This window comes from Numenius arquata, chromosome 12 (assembly GCF_964106895.1).
Source record: "Numenius arquata chromosome 12, bNumArq3.hap1.1, whole genome shotgun sequence".
In the NCBI taxonomy this organism is placed as follows: domain Eukaryota; kingdom Metazoa; phylum Chordata; class Aves; order Charadriiformes; family Scolopacidae; genus Numenius; species Numenius arquata.
Genome location: NC_133587.1, coordinates 26,951,557 through 26,969,377, shown reverse-complemented (window position 1 = coordinate 26,969,377; position 17,821 = coordinate 26,951,557). Strand labels below are relative to the sequence as shown.

Genomic DNA, 17,821 nt, shown 5'->3' with positions numbered 1-17,821 from the left:
GAAATTTGCAGCCATGGGTTCTAGACATAAAGTGGCAAGTCTAGGAAACATCTCTGCCTCTGAGCCTATGTTAGTAAACGAGCTCGTTTTGATCACTCTTTGTAAGAGAAGAGAGGAGAAGAAAATGCAGTCCTTGGAGGAGATCAATAGGGATCGCTAGAAAGGAGGATCAGGAAATGCACTTAAAGCTGTCTTCAAGATCTGGGTTTACTTTGCATGAAGGTTGTGACAGTGACATTAAATACAAATAACTGGATGATCACAGCAGATTTATCTCCACGTTGTGCCACCACTTACCTTTCTTCTAAGCAGAGTCAGCTGTGTTTACAGAGGCCAGCTATTTCAGTTAAGGATGTAAAGAGGAACAGACTTTGATATTATTTCTTTGAATTTACTTGGCCCCATGGAATTGAAGGGAGATGAAGGGCTGCTGAAATTAAACAGACATATAAAACTGCACCAGATGTACCAGAGACGCAAATAACCAAGACCGTCCCTGTGACATTTGGATAGTATTTGAAGAAGCAAGAAGGATTTTTAATTCGCTCTTCATGTGTACACAGGAATGCCGTGACAGCACCACCAAGCCACGCAGGTGGGCAAGGGAAATTCTGGAGAACTCCTGATGCCGGTGCTAAAACCCAGCAAGTATTCATTTCCCTCATTTGAACAGTTCAGGAGATGGTAAGAACTTTAATGTAGGCAAAGATCAGGTCATTTCAACTTTGACTTTGTCTGGATTTTATCTGTTTTGGTAAGAAAAAAATGCAAATTACAAAAGAGTCAAGAGGAAATTTGGCATAATACAAAACTGCTTACATTAACCGAGCTTCTATAACTTACAAGTTGATAATCACCTCATTTGTGAATCCATATGTATTTTACTGCCGTTTAATACTATATAATCCATTGTCATATAAAAGGTGAGGAGCAGCATCATGCTTGTGTTAGTGCTATCAGCGTATCTGAAGACCCTAAGATTTTTACTGCATCCTTCTTCCTGTCATCTTTTGGAAGTAGTCATGTCATTCCCCCACAATGATGGGAAATTAAGGCACAGGGAGCCTGGGATCCAGGCCAGTACCTATGTAAAAATCTGCCTCTACATGATTTGCCAAATATTACACTGGAAGTTTACAGCTAGGCAGAAAATGGAATGAGTGTGGCTTTGTCCTAGCTACCTCTGGTTTGGGGCAGGGGGGAGGTATTTTACCAAGACAGCTCTAGTCTGTACGGTAGCATGCGATTTAAAAGTGTTTGAGAAGATGAGGATAATAGTGCTGCCATCTGGCCAGGACTTGAGCTCGGGAAAGTAACTCCCGGGGATCAAAGGAAGCTGAACAGCCAGGAGAAAAAGCTGAAAAGAGCTTTAGTTCACAGCACAATGCTTCTGGCCTCTGGCTGAAAAGAGAGCAAACCCAAGCATAAGCCACTGCGACATTTCCAATGAAAAGGCAAACCTTTTGTACTACCTGCAGGGTGGCAAAGGGCAGTAAGCACCTGGTGGGACCACCAGCTGGAAAACAGAGATGTGAATGGTCCAGTGGCAGCTCTTGAGATGATGAATGCTTTTTTGTTCCTTAAGGGTTTTGTATCAGGCAGATTGTGGACAGCGGGTTTCTGTTTCCCTGGTGTCAATGCAAACCAGACCCTGACTTAACACGGGCCAGCTCATTGGATGGCCTAGTTAAAATGAGCTTGTGGTCTCTCCATCTCAGTCTTCCTGAAAATGTGTCCATGCCGTCAAACATGTTCTCTCTCCTGTTTGGCTCTAATAACTCATTCCTGGTAGTCCAAAACATGTTAATTTTGGATATAGTCAATGTGTGGTCCTGTATGCTGCTCAAAAGGTTCCCACGCCAAGCGCCCACCTGGCTTAGCATCAGCCTTTTCTCCAAGCCATTGTATGACAGCTCAGACTCTTTTACTGACTTGCAGATTTGCTATTGCCATTTGTAGATTCGTCACACCGTCAAAAACAATAATTGAGCTGGAGTTTTCAAAGAAATAATTGAATTCAAAGACGACTTGAGACTAAGTTCCTTTTCTGATGACTCTGAAATCGGTAATTTCTATACTAAGAATTAATCAAGTAATAGTTTGCCTCTCATTCATCAACTTGATACCTCCTGTCCTCTAAGTCTTATTTTGGGTCTTATCAAGTGACACTAGAAAATGTGTTTCCCCATGCGAGTAGACAAAAAACAAGCAGAGGAAGATAGGAACTCTGCGTGAATAGCCCCTAAAAGCTGCATTGTTTGTTTTGTGTAAATGTATTTCCTTTTACAACCTACCTGTTCGATACTCTAAATGTGTACGCACTTTTAAAGTAACAGTATACAAATAACTTACAGAAAGGCAATTTACTGTGAGGTAAAAGCAGGGTATAATAAAATAAAGAGGGCAGAATAAAATGGTGCCTTAATATAAACACAATCATATGCAGGCACAGACCTTTAATACATGCAGACGTGGTTTCTGCACCTTCTGTGGAAATCCATCCTCACTGGGTCAAATCCACCCGCAGTTAAAAATTGAGTTTGGGGCAAAAACTACAAGATAAATACTCCTTTTAGCTGAAATCACAAGTAATTTAAATAGAATGTACAGGGCAGTATTTGATCAATCAGAAATGTAGTAAAGTTTTCTCTAAGCTCCTTAATACTAAAAATAATCGGTTCTGAATGGAAAAGTCATAAACAAAATCCTCATTGTTTTGTTTTGTTTTCTTCCCCAGAAATGCCAGGATTTTCACATTTTCACCATGATGTCTTTAACAAAGAAAAAGAATATGCAGTTTTATCTCATTGATTTTCTATTATTATCTGCTAGTCCATTATATTGTATATCTCTCATATTGAATATTGTCCCCAAGGAATTAAGAATAGTATCTAAATTTACAAGGTAATGAATAAAACATCAAAGCAAGTGGTTCAGCAAGTAATTTAACTTGTGTGTAAAAATATTTGCCATACACTGATGAAATGGCATATAAAAAAAAAAACCCCAAATCCTACCTGGGCACTGGATTTTTGTCATATTATGATTTTTCAATTCCAGTTGTAATGTAGACAATAAACAGTTGAATGGAAAGGCCATGCGGTGCACAGTTGCAATCTACAATTAATCATAAATCCTGGAAGCAAAAATCCAATTAAATACCACTTAGAAAGTAATAAATGTTTTTAATAAATAAATTTTGCTAGTGGTTTTTACATATTGCAATTCTGTTGGTTGTTAAACCAGTCTACATTTAAAGTAATAAGAATAAAAATTGTCAGTCATATTTGAAAATTCCATAAATTGTGAACCTATTGTCTTCTGACTTCAAACACAAAGAAATTTGTGAGGATAATGCTGGCCTTCCAATGGAGCAGCTGACACGCAAATCAAAGTTTTGTAGCAAGGTCCTGTAAAACAATTGGGAAAAGAATCATAGAGATAAAACTGCTGTCAACAAAGGTAAATTGATATATTATAAAAGCATTAAAATGAGTAGAAACCTAACTTTTAAAATATGCTGCCTCCAGACGAGCACTAGCCAATTTTGCTAGCTTACACAAGTCATGTGCATTTGCCAAGTACCTCATAAAATGTGATGTGGGAACAGAGTTGGTCAGGCGTCTTCTCGAGTGCTGCTGTGATTTTCCCTTGGTGAAGTCTCCAAGATGACTGCTTGGAACCACATGGTTCTAAATGCCCTGCAGCTTCAAAAAAGTCTTCATGGAACAGAGACATCATTATATGATACTATTTTTAGCACTGAAATATGTCAGATCAACCTGTTTCTCATCCGTAGTACTGCAGCCAGATTAAAGTCCTTGTCAACATCATCTGCCAAGCAGTACAGCTAATAGAATTCAACTTCAAACAGATCCAGGCAGCCTCCAAAAGACTTCCTCTGCCCCACTCCGGCGACCCTGTAACATCCAAACCCATCTCATCACCACTGCTTCTGTCAACTTTTGTGCAGCAGCAGAGGAAAAGGTACAACAGAAAACCACCATTATGGGTGTTTGCCAAGCAGATCAACCAAATACAGGTTTTTAAGTTTACTCCATGATTACCCATCATGAAGTTAGGGCACAGCAGGCCAATAGCAAGCAGGAAAGCCAGAAGTCACACAGGTGGCCATGACAGCCTATGCCATAGTGGGACTGAAGAAGCGTCTGCCTTAGCTCTGCCTCAGAACATCTTCCCAACAGCCAAGAAGCAAACACACAGGTAAGCCCTCATTTAGCACACATTTTATGCTGGCAGACCTGAAAGACACCCAGTGGTTTGACTTTCATTAGAAGACTTCCATCGAGCAGGCTTAGCAATCTTGTCTTTTAAATGCTTCTAAAGGCTGATACCTGTCTACTGGAAAACCTTGCCTTCTGCAGCTACAAAGATGTAATAATGATTCTGTACACTTGCATAAAAGATACGTACATCTATATTATACAGAGCATAAATGCACATTTCAAAAATGTATGGCTTTTTTGAGTATAATGTAATGCTTTTTCCATGCTTTGACACAATGAAAAATTGACCCAAGTATTCAGAAATCTAAAATCCAGTAATTTGATGGTAAAATGTCCAGTGTTTGATTTGTTTGTACAGTTCCAGTGACTAAAAGAGCTAACTCATAAACAAAGGAAAAAAAATAAATCACCTGCATAAATGGAGAAATAATGTTCAATTTTCCAAGTATTAAAGAACCAGAAGATTGAATATTGCAACATAATGGCAGCCTGCCAAACCAACTGAAGCAATCGATATCTTTTACTGAATGTCTAGCATTGCTAAAGCTAATTTTTGAGTGATGAAAAAGCTCCTTCAGAATTGGAAAAAGTTTGCTCCAACCTAGTCAGAAATATTATTTATTAAGAAAAAAAAAAAGTGTTCAGCTTGAAATAACTTCTCAGCAGGCACACAGGCAAACCTAAACACAGGCAAACCTAAACGGAGGCAAACCACTCTAAACCAAATCAACTGGCATTTTGAAGAATTGGATTCACACACCACCTTTAATAGTTCCTTCAGAATCCACTACTGATTCCAAAAAATCCTCAAAGTGTTAGAGAAAAACATTATCCCTTTTACAGGGGTTGGGATTTTCTTGTGGAAGACATTCTTTCAACTGTGCACCAGCTGAAGCACCACTCAACGTAGGCAGCTAAAACTGTTCCTCCCAACCAGCTCTAACCAAAATAATTTCTTCCTTCACTTTGTCGCTGTGACCACTCTGGGCTGTGGGGGTCAGAAGAAAAGCAAAATGCCCTTCTATGACAACAGCTGATGTTTGTTAATGGGGCTTGCCCACAGCTGCATACTATATAGATGACTGCATGTCCTCTACTGTTAGGCAGAAGTCAAAGCTGCCTGGGGTACCCATCTGCAGGCTTTCAAAAGGATGATGTGAAGAACATGTTCTAGTAGTGAACACTGTCAGACGATGGGATCATTCAGGTAGGACCTCAGGAGGTCTCTTGTCCAACCTGCTGCTCAAAGTAGGGTCAACTACAAGATCAGGGCTTTATCCAGTTGGTTTGTTAAAAGCTTCAATGATGGGAACTGCACAACCTCTGGAAACCCTTCTCCACTGCTTCCAGTTTTCCATATGTTCAGTCTGAGCCTTCCTTGCCTGAATTTATGTCCATTGTCTCCTTTCCTCCCACCACGCGCCACTGTGAAGAGCTTGTATCTGTCTTCTCCATCCCCATGGATGCCAGCAGGCTGCTGGCAGCCCCTGCCCCAGAGCTTCTCGGGGCAGGGCAGGTGGACCCACAGTTTCCTCTCAAATATATTTTTTAATAGAAGGAAGAGGGTCATGGGAAATACAGCTGTGGATGTTATCCAAAGCCACAAAACTTTGGAAATCATTCCCTTACTTCTTCAAAGCTGTGAAAATGTCAGAAGCGGAGCTTAGGCGGCTGCTATTAGTTTTGACAGCCTGTGCCTGAGGGAGCAAAGCTGCCCAAGGGTTGAGCTGAGCCCCGTGAAGTGGTTCAGAGGAAAATCTCTGGCCCTTATTTTTCTGATATCTGGACTTACTGCTGGCCAAAGACTTGTACACAGTTCATTTAATGAACGTAAGTAATTCTCTTTGCCTTCTCTCCCCCTCACGTCCCCATTACACCCGATACCATGACTCAGGTTACCTAAATGGCAAATTATCAACCCAGGAGGCACTGGGAAAGGTACAAGGGAATATACATATATATATATATATATATGCCTGTGCAAGAACCTACCAGAACTCCAACATCAATAAAAGGTCATTAAAAAACAGGGATGACAACAGAAAATAAACTAATTGAGCCTAACTATCTGTATTTATGGAGACATAACGTACAAAGGCTGTACTGGATGAAATGCTCACCTAGCACCATATCCAGCAACGGGTGATTATGGAAAGAAAACTGGGTGATTATGCAAAGACAATTCTCCTATTTATCAGCCATCTACAGACTAGAGACTTAAAAGTTTTATATCCAGCATCTTCAGGGATCTTGATGGATTTCTCTTCCATGACCTCTCCGCTTTTTGAACTCATGATATCCACAGCAATCTGTGAAAATAAGCTCCACAAGTTATTTATGCCACAGGTGGAAGAAAACTTCATTTGTTTTAAAGTGCTGTCCTGGGTGTTCTGTAGTCTCCGCATGACAAAACCCAGCAAATTTCCTAATTAGCTTCAGACGATTTGTAATTTTATATAGGTCTCATCTCTCTCCCAAGCTAAACAAGTTGCAATTTATTTAGTCACCCCTCACACAGCAGACATTCTCTGTCTCTGATCGTCTTTGTTACCGTTCTTTGTACTTTTTCTGTATCTGTTAGACATATATTTTAGATGGGGAATCCAGGCATGCACACATATAGTACAGATGAGCTACAGGGTTTTACGATGACATCATAAAATGCTATCTATTTATTTCCTATTATTTTTTAACATTCAATTTGCCATTATATTCAGGAGAATATAGGATCGATCCTATAATTATGCTCTCAAAATTGCAGCCAGTAAGAGAGCCGCTGGTCATGCTATTTCCTTAACCTGAGATCCTGAACACCGTACACAGCTAGTCTAAAGGCCGATGTCAAGAAAATATGAGGAAAATCCAGAAAATGCTAACGATGCAACCAGATCATATAAGCTGTAAACCTCATTGTCAGTTATTTTACAAGTTTGATGAGAAACCTGTTTAGTTTGGATCAGTAACAACTTCAGAAAATCACAACGCAAGAGCCTGCAGACAGATTTCATATAAATGTGCTTTATTGCAGAGAAGTTACATTATTTACATGCTGCAACACATTACAACATAAATCTATCAAGTATTTCATGGTGGATGCTGTTGGTTGCCAGATAACATTGTTATAAGAACCACGTTATAAAGTGAAGAGACTTACAGCTTTATATACTCTACAACTTGGAGTAGCTAAAATGTTAAAAGTCAAAAGGCAGTGTTTTCTCAGGCCTGCCTGTTGTCATATGCATGCAAAAGCCTAAGGAGAGCAAATATAAAAGTATTGTCCGGTTTGAGGTCTATGATGCCACCAAAGCTGATGATAGGTGTGTACTGATTTATATTTTAAAGCGTATAATCTTGCATAAATTATACAAGTCTAATAAGATTGGTATAAATCTAATTACTTATAAACCATGGCTTAGAAATAAAGGAGAAATGCAGCTTGCACATGCATTTAAAAGGACAACCTAGCAAATGTTTGTGACCATAGTGTTTAGTATCTTTTCTCTTAACAGATCTGCTAGAAAACATCTTGATTCTAGAGTTGCACTTCTCTTGGCTGAATAATGGCAATGAAACTCCAGAAAAAGACAACTAAGCGATCTAGCCAATATATGCTGGTGGAGAAAAATCTATGAAATACAGAACATTGTTTATGTCTAACTTAGTATGTCTTCATTAAGCAATGTTTCTAGCAGCATCATAGTGAAATAGAACAGTTGAGTGAAGTTTGGCCCCTCATTTTCTTAAGTGTGAAATAATTTAAAGTCCCAATTGAATCTGTAGCCCAAATATCAGTTGCTGAATAAACTGGGGAAAGCTTTGTTGCTTTCTAAAGGAAAGTTCTCCGATTGTATCAGTCTTAGGAGATGTGACTACAACAAGCCTAAAGAACCATAACAGACATTTTTTAAGAAGTGAGGGAAAGGGTTAGGATGAAAGAAAACAAAACCAAACAAGAATATACAAGCCAGTGCCTTCCCTGGTAAGTCAGCCATCGTTCTTTTGTTTGCCATGCAGCTGGGCTGTTCTACACCAGCCAAGGAACGGGCTTTGTTTCTGTTTCTATTGAAGTTATCTTTTAAAAAAGAAAGAAAGGGAAAAGAAAACGAGCAAGGAATTGTAGATAGGTAGCAGTGGCCCAGATACAGTCATGCAGGAAGGGCTTGATCCTGCCAGTGATGCAAGGGGCAGTGGTACTGTGTAGATGCTTTGCCGATGTGGAAACCCTCGCCCTTGGTGCATGTTGCACCCCGATGTGGCTGTTGCAGAGCAGGGCAGGGGGAGGGTGTCCTCGCTCAGCCATGAGGTAAAGGAAGGAGGGCAAGACAAGCAAGGGCACCAGGGCTGGTGCCCGATCCTTGTGACCGTCTGTCTCCAAGAGGCAGTGAGTACCTACAAACACCTCCTTTCACAACTCTTCCATGGATGTTCACTTCTAACCTCAGCACCTGGCTTCAACAAAGCGCTGACTCCGTTAGTGACTCAGGGCAACTTGCCATAAGCTGTCCCCCCAACGCCATTCACATAAACCACCACTGAGATGGGCTGCACAACCTCCCTTTAGGGGTAGGAGTGGTGCGAGGTGGTCACCATACTCAGCAGGTTTAAAGCCGTGCATCTCTACACAGAAGGTCAGTGTGCTCCTGGAGGACTCCCAGAAAGCTGCGTCCCAGGATGGACTTCTTCCCATGCAAGGAAACTTTAGGGCTATTTTCTCTCTAAAGAGTTGATCAAAGCCCACTGAAATTGATGGAAAAGTTACTGCCGAATCCTGTTAGCGTCTGGGACTGGGAAGGTAGAATCTGGGCATACCAGGTCTAACCTCAGCTCCTATCCACGCTAGGTGGAGAGCTGGATTTGGACTGCATGTGGGATGTCACTGGCACTGTGGGTAGAAAGTGGGTGCACAGATGTCCAAAGCACCCAGACTCAAGATACCTGACCCCAGGGATTCTGGGCTGCAAGGGTCCTGGTCAGAAGATGGGTGTTGAAGGCAACACAACTACACCCTACAAAAGAGGGGTGGGAGAGTCAGACAAGCCCAGGGTAGCAAAGACTTAAGTCAGCATGTCCCCGTGGTGGAATCAAGCACCGTCCAGAATAACCAGGTTGGTTGGGGCAGTTCAGCCACTTTAATCTGGAGCTAATGAGCAGAATTTATGAGTGAGGCCAATGTGTTTAGACAGCACTGAGACCTGAGCTGACTTGCCCCCAGCTGGCTCAGGCATCGGCACATTCCAGGTTAGGGCTTAGCAGAGGAACATCAGATCCATCTTGACCTGTCACTGTAGATGAGCCCATAGTTTCCTGTCCTTTTTAAAGGACAAAAAATGTCCTCCTCATGCCCAGTTTTGTCTATTCCCTCTGCTCATTGCATTTTATCTTAAGCCACTTTTTCTATGATGCCACAAAAATCAGTTTATACTACATACGTGTATGTGCATGTGTGTATTAGATATGACATTTTATATATATTAAACATATATAAATATCTATTTTATATATATATTATATATATATTAAACAACACATTCTGTTCAATCATCCTTATGTCATGTTCTTCCACTGAATCCCATCACTTCTCTCAAATTGCACAAGTTCTTTAGGACTGAGCTGTCTTTGTTTTGGAGTACTGTATATACAGCCAATTCTAGTGAATAGCACTTTATTGGTACTGCTTTTAGATGAGTGAGGGTTTTCTATTATTAGTGATACTCCTCAGAATCTTTACAATATGTCCTCAGGCCTTGATGGTGTACCATCACTAAGGATCATAGTTGAGAATGGGCCATCTATGAATTAAGCTTATATGCATGATGAGGACTGTAGCTCTTACTGAAAATTAGCACTGTATTAAATATTAACTTCTACTGTAAATGTGTGTATAAATAAATAAATCAATTAAAGCATTTTGGGGAGTGGGAGAGAGATGCCATCATTTCCATTCCTACTAACGCTTACAATCGCATACATGGGGGAAGAGTAGTATTTTGGACTTCTCTCCGCACTCCAAAGGCCAATTTTTGGAGGTTTGCCAACAGGGATAAACAGTACGCTGTTGTTCTATATGAGCTAGCTAATGTATTTCCTGGAGTTGTCTGGTTTTAGTAAAACAGGTGATCATTTCTGGGGTATATTCGTTGTTGTTCTCGCTTCTCTTATTTAGCAGGATATGCTCAGTATGAAATACTGAATAAGGTCATCACCGTACATGTTTAAAGCAAGAATTCTGGTTTGTTAGATGATATTTTCCAATTAGTAACAAACAACAGATAAGTTGTCCTAAGACTTACCAGAATATGCAGCTAAGACGACTGAATTTCCACTATTAACAAAGTCTATGAGCATTAACAGGGAAGTGCATAACAAGAAACTTACCGCGTATAAAACCCCTGAATAATACAGTATCAAACTATAAATTTAAGTAACAGAGAGTAAACAAAAAAATTCACTATATAAATCACAGGAAAGGAAAAAAAAAATAATCTCCAAAGCCCAAAGAAATTTCCCAATATGAATTACGGCTTCCATAGCCAGTGTGATTACTGCAATTTTATATATATAAACAAAAAAGTCTACAGCAGGTATTTTAACTTGCGATTAGAAGAAAGTATCTGCAGATTGCATAAATGTGTTGTTGTGTCACATAATATCAAAGTTATTTGCAAAAATTATACAATCTGGAATGCTTTAATATGAGACACAACAATGTACTTAAACACACAGTAATAAGAAAATGAGAGCAATCATTATATAAAACGTATTTTTGGGATGCATTGAGTTAGCAGTGCTATCTAGATTAAATACGTAAAGTGAAAAGTCGTCATTTTAATAAGCTGCTCATTGATACCCCTTTTTGCCACCAGGACATTTTCCGTGCCCTACTTCTGCTGGATCTTTAAAGTCCCAAGGGCAAATTAAAGCCAGTTGCGGCATTCAGAAATAATTCAGTTAAGATCTACACTGTGCGTTTGTTAACACCATTTTTTTTTTTTCTTTTAAAAGAGAAGTGATTTCACAAAGGCAGGTTTCTTTCATTGACACAGTAAAATCCTTGGAGCAGGGACCATATTCTGGGCACTGCTAATCACATTGTTGGCACTCAACAAATAAATAATAACAACATTAATGATAATTTACTTTGCTTAACTCCTACTTATTTGTAGTGCTGATTCCCTTGATTAAAGTGATGCTCCTTAGGAATTTTCAGATCCTTTTGGCCTAAGTCCCCTCTGTCTTTCCTGTTGTCTTTCTTCTCAATGTTGCTACTCTCCTCAGTCCAAAAGCCTCTTACTTTCGAGGTGTTGCTGTTTTATTTGCACTTATAGCAGAGGTGTTCGATAAAGCTACACTTCTTTCTGCATTTGGTAAATCTGGTGTATCATACTCCCAAGGGCAGACTTCAGCTCGAGATGCTAAAGGTTGCTGTAAGTAACTACTTGGCTTATGGGAGTCAGATGAAAGCACATTTCCCTCAGAAGAGGCATTTTTTTTCTGTTCTGCCAATTTATTGAGGTTTTCTTTTTCTGCTGCTTTCTGGGGTATCTCTTCCCGCTCCCCAGCACAGGTATTAGGTGCATATCTATTAACATTCTCATGCTTCAGCCCAGGGGAGACCTGAGACTTGGAATTTGACTGTTTTTTCTCATTTTCAAAGACCTGCTGCTCTTGTGTCTCCCGAGCGGCTGCCTCCACCTTCTCTGAGCTCTTTTGATTTGACTGTTGAAACCCTTCGGGTGTCTTCAGCTTATGATGAGACTTCCCCTTTGACTGGGAAGGGTGGTTTTTCTCTGGCTCTGAGGAAGCAATAGACACATGTTTTTGAACTTTAGAGTCAGAAGGCACAGGACCAGGAGTTTGGTCATATATCTCCCAAGGACAAACTTCTCCTATGTCGAAATTGTCCTTGTGCAGTGACTTACCTGGGCCTGTGTCTGGATTTGCAGGTGTTTGACTAACCCTTTGCTGTTTCATAATTCCAGATTTATGGGTTTTCTTTGTTTCCTCAGAGTGGGTAGAGTTCTTCCGGTGGGAATCCTTATGCTCCCCTTTATCGGAGACTGAGTGCTTTTTGCTGGCCTCCTTAACCTTCTGCTGAGATTTGTGAGATTTAGTGCTTTCTTCTAGACTTTGTGTTTTACCCGTTAGTCCCAGAGTCTTTTCCTTGGCACTAGCAATAACACTGAGGGATTTTTGTAACACAGATGTTCTCGGATGCAGAGGCTTCTTGTCGGCACTTAAATTATGTGCACTTACTGATTTGCACACCAAAGGGACCGATTCAGTGGAGACAGCTTCAACTTTTTCTGGAGCATTTTTGGTTAATTTGTTACCATTCAAGGAACCCAGAAGCGAATTCTCAGCAGCTATAACTTCTGCACTGTCTGTAGTTAAGCTATTTGGTTCTTCTGTTTGATCCCTAACATGATCGTAAGTGCTGTGGGACTTTTTTAATGAAAAAACTCTGTTTTTCAAAGTCTCTTCTTTTGGCTTTGCAGAACTCATGGAATCCTGTGGGTTTTTTCTCAGTGTGGCTGTGTTCTTCACAGAACTGTGCTCCATCAGGTCCTTCTCATCCCTGGAGCACTGCCTGGTGACCGTCTCGGGGATTTCTGTAATTCGTCGCATTATCGAGCGCCCCAAGCCTTTTTTAGAGCACCTTTTTTTCTGAAGATGTGGGTTATTAGCAATCATCTTTTTCCTTTTATAGATTTCAAGCTGGGCATATAGTTTCTTCAACTCATCCTGCAAAGGAAGATGAACGGCAAAACTAGTATGTACAGAGCAAGTCCAGTCAAACAAGCAGCCTGATAACCGCACTACCTATTGCTCCAAAAATAGCATTAAACTTATTTCACTGCCTTTTCTCATTCTTGAATATGCCATTTCTCCATTAACTTGAATCCCACTTTTTTCCACTTTAAAAATAAGTTCAAACCTCATGCACAAATATGTTACCTTCCACAGCTGTGCATCATATGGCATATACAATTTATATACATTCATATACATATATGTCTCAGATTTCACAATGCTGTGGTGTGTGCTTTTCTAGGGAACTCTCTAGCTATTCTCTGTTCTGGGAACATAAGCCCTTTTATTGTGAAAGATAGGAATAAAGTATTTTTTTTCTGCTAGCCCAGTGTTTTTAAAATTCTGTTATACAGTTATGTATAGTTATATATATAGTACATACAAATGACTAATCACACTGACACCAAATCCTCTTTGCACTTTAAGATAATTCAAAGAGCCTACATGAACTGATAAACAGCTCTTGCTGTGGATGATTCCTCCTCTTTGGCCTCCAGAATGACATTTGTACAACTAACAATGAAGCTGCTCTTCACGCTAATGAGTATTTTCCATGAGATTTTACATGACCTCATACCACAAAATTTGAGACCTAAGCTGGCCTGTTTCAGCTAGTATCTGCAAAAAAAAAGTCCAATGGGCGCAATTCAGAGCTTACTCGTAGGAAAAAGTATTGTTCTTGAAAATAAATGCTATTCAAATGAGTTATACCCGAATATCTTCAGGATCCAAACTATGTTCACTCCATGCTGAATTGATACTGCTGTTCAGATAGGATCCAGAGCGACCCATATCAAGCTCATCTTCATAAGCTTCTGTAGCTATATCATCTCTTGGGTTATTGCTTGAATGTGAAAACTGCAATAAGTATTCATAAAAAATGTCATCAGTGCAAAAGTTTACTTCAACATCAATGTAAGAGTTTACATCAACAGTTTTTATGAAACAATGATCCTTCTATGGATTTAATGTGATTTTCTGAACTCAAAACACTAGCTATAGGCAACGTTGGCATAAGTAGTCTCCTATAGAATATCAGTATTGTATGGAAGGAACTCTTATTAATGATGGCTTAACTTGATAAATCTTAGAGATTTGCATACGGAAAAAGCCCCAGTTATTCTGATGCTTATTTGAACCTCTTTACATTGCATTTAAATTAAGCTAGTATGGAAATAGACTTTCAGCCAGGATTTCCAATTAGGCTGCTAAAACCAAAAGACTGTATTTTATATTGAATAATCCTGCAGAAAGCAATTCTCCCAATTTAGGTCCTAACCCTGAAAAGGAAGAGATGAGGTGCCAAAAAAAAAAAAAGGAAAAAAAAGAAAGAAAAGAAGGAAACAAATAAAAAAGGAGACAAGTCAATCTCTAACTTTGAGCAAATGCTCAGATCAAGAGTTGGTGAGAGGTTGTCAGTTATTTATTTAGTCATACTGATTCATCCATGTGAAGGTACTATTGTCCACACAGTCATCGGGCCCCAGAACTTTATGAATGGAACTAAACCTTGTGAATCTTGTCTTAATTCCCTGAATTCTTTGTCGTGCTGGAAGAAAAGTCTGTGTAGTGTGACACAGATAATAAGCTAAAAATGGAAATGTTGATCAGTAGTTATGAGATAGCTTCAGAAAGGTCAACAAATTTTCAAGGTTAGTCTAGAAAGACATCTTTGAAAATATACAATAAAGTATATGAATATAAAATAGTAAGATTATTGCTGAAGCCCAGAAAATTAATTTAAAATAAAACAAGGTTATTCAGTATTAAGGCTGCATCAATGTGTCCCCTTGTTATGACTGTTTAATGTATGTATATATGACAGTTATCAGCATACCCTGTTCTGACACATAGGCAAAAGACAGGAATAGCAGCTTTATTAACCTGAGTTGCATCAACTTGAACTGCTTAGTGACCTTCCTTCATACATAGCTTTCACCTCTACTGTTCTCTTTGACTCTTGACTACTTGATTAATATTATTGGTCACTTCAAAAGCCATTATAAAATCATTCGCTTTGCTGGGGTACTGTCTAAGAAGAAAGGTCCGTTCAAATCCAGGGGACTGGTGCTAGAGACAGGTGAAGCCGCCTGCTGTTCTCCTACCCCTGGTGAGACTGACATATCATCACTTGGCTCCCAGAGCCTGACAGGAGGCGTGACACAATGCTCAGAGCTCTGTCCCTTCTATTCTCTGGATCCTGTCATCCTCCATCCTCTTGTGTCCCACACACACTCATCTTCTCACCCAGCACCGTACCTGGCTCCGTATCACGGCCCACATCTGTCTCTATATGCAGCATCTGTCCTTCCGTCCTAGGCTCTGACTTGCAAAGGGCTCACCTTTTTCAGCCTGCAACAACTGCCCAGTTTAAATCCCAGCCTCTCTATCTCATGGCCAGTCCAAGCTCCTCATTCCAGTTTTATTTAGGAGTCCATCCTAATCTTTCTATGCCCTCGCCTAAACTCTTTGTCCCATCTCAGCGAACTCTGGAAGCAGCATGGTCCTTCAAATACCCAAAATAAGCACTGTTAAGCAGGATTCTTTCCTTCTTGTATTAATCACATCAAAATTTTAAATACTTTAAACCCCATTAATTTTGAAAGCTGAAAGAAAGAATCTTTGAAAATATATAAAGGTTTTAAAAAGAAAAGATATAGCTTTTTAGGTAACATAGCCAAAGTTCACATCTTCCTTTTCTATCAGGTGCTTGCTAATTTTATACAGCATTGCTTCTGCATGAGAACATTTATCTTCCTTGGTCTTGGCAGAAGAAAAGAGACAGGAGACTCAAATACCTTAGGGATCAGAAGTAGCCCAACAGTGACTGTCACAGTCAAGTGCGTGTGTGCAAAGAACAGCATCAGCATCCAGTCAGACTGAAGTCTTGAAGCAAGAATGAATCTGAAAATAGAATTCAAGGTTGCAATTCACTGCCTTTTCTCCAGTGCATTAGATTTAACATTTTTAATATTCCTTAGGATTCTTTTCATTGAAAGGGCAAAGACAACTTGTTTTGTTCTGTACTGCTTTCATACAGACTAAAAATTACATCCACATGCTTTACTTGTATACCACAATTTCAAAACAACTCGGAAAAACAACCAACAAAACAAGCCAAAACAAAATATAAAAAGAAACAACAGACCTTAAAGGATATTGCTTATTCCATCATTCTCACTCTATTTAGCTGTTTTTTTGGATCTATATATTATCACAGTGTCTTTGGCCTGAACTGAGTTATGGCAGTTTACATACATTAAGGATCTGAACGAATTATTTTAGGTTAAGTAAGCACATGTACCATGATAAATTGCAGTGCACTTCAAAAATACAGGATGTCCATAGATCGCAGCTACAGAGTGCGGCTCGGCTGATGAGCCGTCAAAGAGGGAACTGAACTGAAATGCATTTTAGTGGGGAGCAGAGAAACGGGCTTGATTTCAGGACCGCCCAGCTCAATACCGCAGGGCGCGAGAGCCCTGTGAATGCTGGGGAATGAGTGGCTGAACCTCCCAAACGAAGCAATTCCTTGCTGAGCTCTCTGAAAGAGGTAGAACAAGCTGGAGCATGGGTGGGTGATCTGCTTTTGTGAGCTCCCAAAGACAGAAATGGTAAGCAGTGCGATGGATGAATGGATGTACCACTGGCTTGTAATTTGCAGGTTTACAAAAATCATTCAGAAAGAAATGACATTTGCAACTTATCCAAGTCCACAGATGCACATTTTGCAGAAGCTTTTGTTAACAGAAATAGCCTGGCATGAAACACTGGCTTATATGCCATAATAATAGAGTCATCATTTCTTGATTAATACTTTGTAAATGAAATGTTTCATGAACACAATAAAATATTAGAATTATTTCTTACAGGGATGTTGCTGTTGAGGTGTGCAGGGATACATGGAGGCTCAGGTCTGAGGTTTAGCTAACTGAACGCAACTTGAGAACTATTGAAGAAGACTTGAGAAACTTCTGGATACAGCAAATAACAGAGCGAAAAGCAAACAAAAGTTACAGACAGTGCTGTGAGGGATGGGAAGATTTCACAGGTGGTTAACAGAGAGTCATTTGAAAGATGGCCAAACTTCACAGGTAATTGAAGGGAGCACTGGGGGCTTTTGGAGGAGTAGAACTTGCAAGATCAGTGATACCCATGTAACCCTATCAGTAACAGCATATAAGGCTGTGATTACCTAGCTAATGATATCAGCAATACCACATTTGAGTACAGATGTAGCAAAAATGGGACCAACCGGAAAAAAGTAATAAGGGGTGAGTTGTTTATTTGGGAGAAGACAAGGGTGCAAACAGAGAGGGGCTAATGTAGATAGGGCAAGAACAAGCTTGTAAAGAGGGGGCATAAAAGGGGCTAGTGATATGTAAGCAAGTTGACACCAACTGAGCCCTGTACCTGATCACTGCAGTATCTCCTGTCTTCTCATTAAATCCTCCCAGCTTCTGTGTGATCTCACTCTCTATGCTGCCCATGTGTGTATGTGCAAGTCATGAGCAAACTTCAGGCTGGAGTAGCCAGCACGTGGGAGGTCCACATCTGGGAAGACCCAAGGTCTCAGCTCATGACTGAGTAAGGGGCCCCAAACCCTAAGACAGTTTATTAAATTGGCTTAAGAACCATGCTCATTTTTAAAGGATGTATCAATGCAGTGTGCTTGTGAACCTACACAGGGTGCATGTTTCATTAGTGAACCTGATCAGCTGCAGAGGAAGAACAGAACCAGGCTGTACGTATTGGACCTGCAC

At 40.0% G+C, this 17,821-nt stretch overlaps 1 protein-coding gene across 1 annotated transcript in view; it reads right to left on the bottom strand.

Annotated features, from left to right (window-relative positions):
* Nucleotides 1-11,534: 11,534 nt before the first annotated feature.
* Nucleotides 11,535-17,821, bottom strand: part of GPR158 (G protein-coupled receptor 158) — a 194,124-nt gene continuing 187,837 nt past the window's right edge. The window contains exons 9-11 of the mRNA XM_074157470.1: nt 15,857-15,962; nt 13,770-13,916; nt 11,535-12,989 (exon numbers count right to left, since the gene is read on the bottom strand). Coding sequence (XP_074013571.1) covers nt 11,535-12,989; nt 13,770-13,916; nt 15,857-15,962 — 1,708 coding nt within the window. The remainder of the gene's footprint in view (nt 12,990-13,769; nt 13,917-15,856; nt 15,963-17,821) is intronic.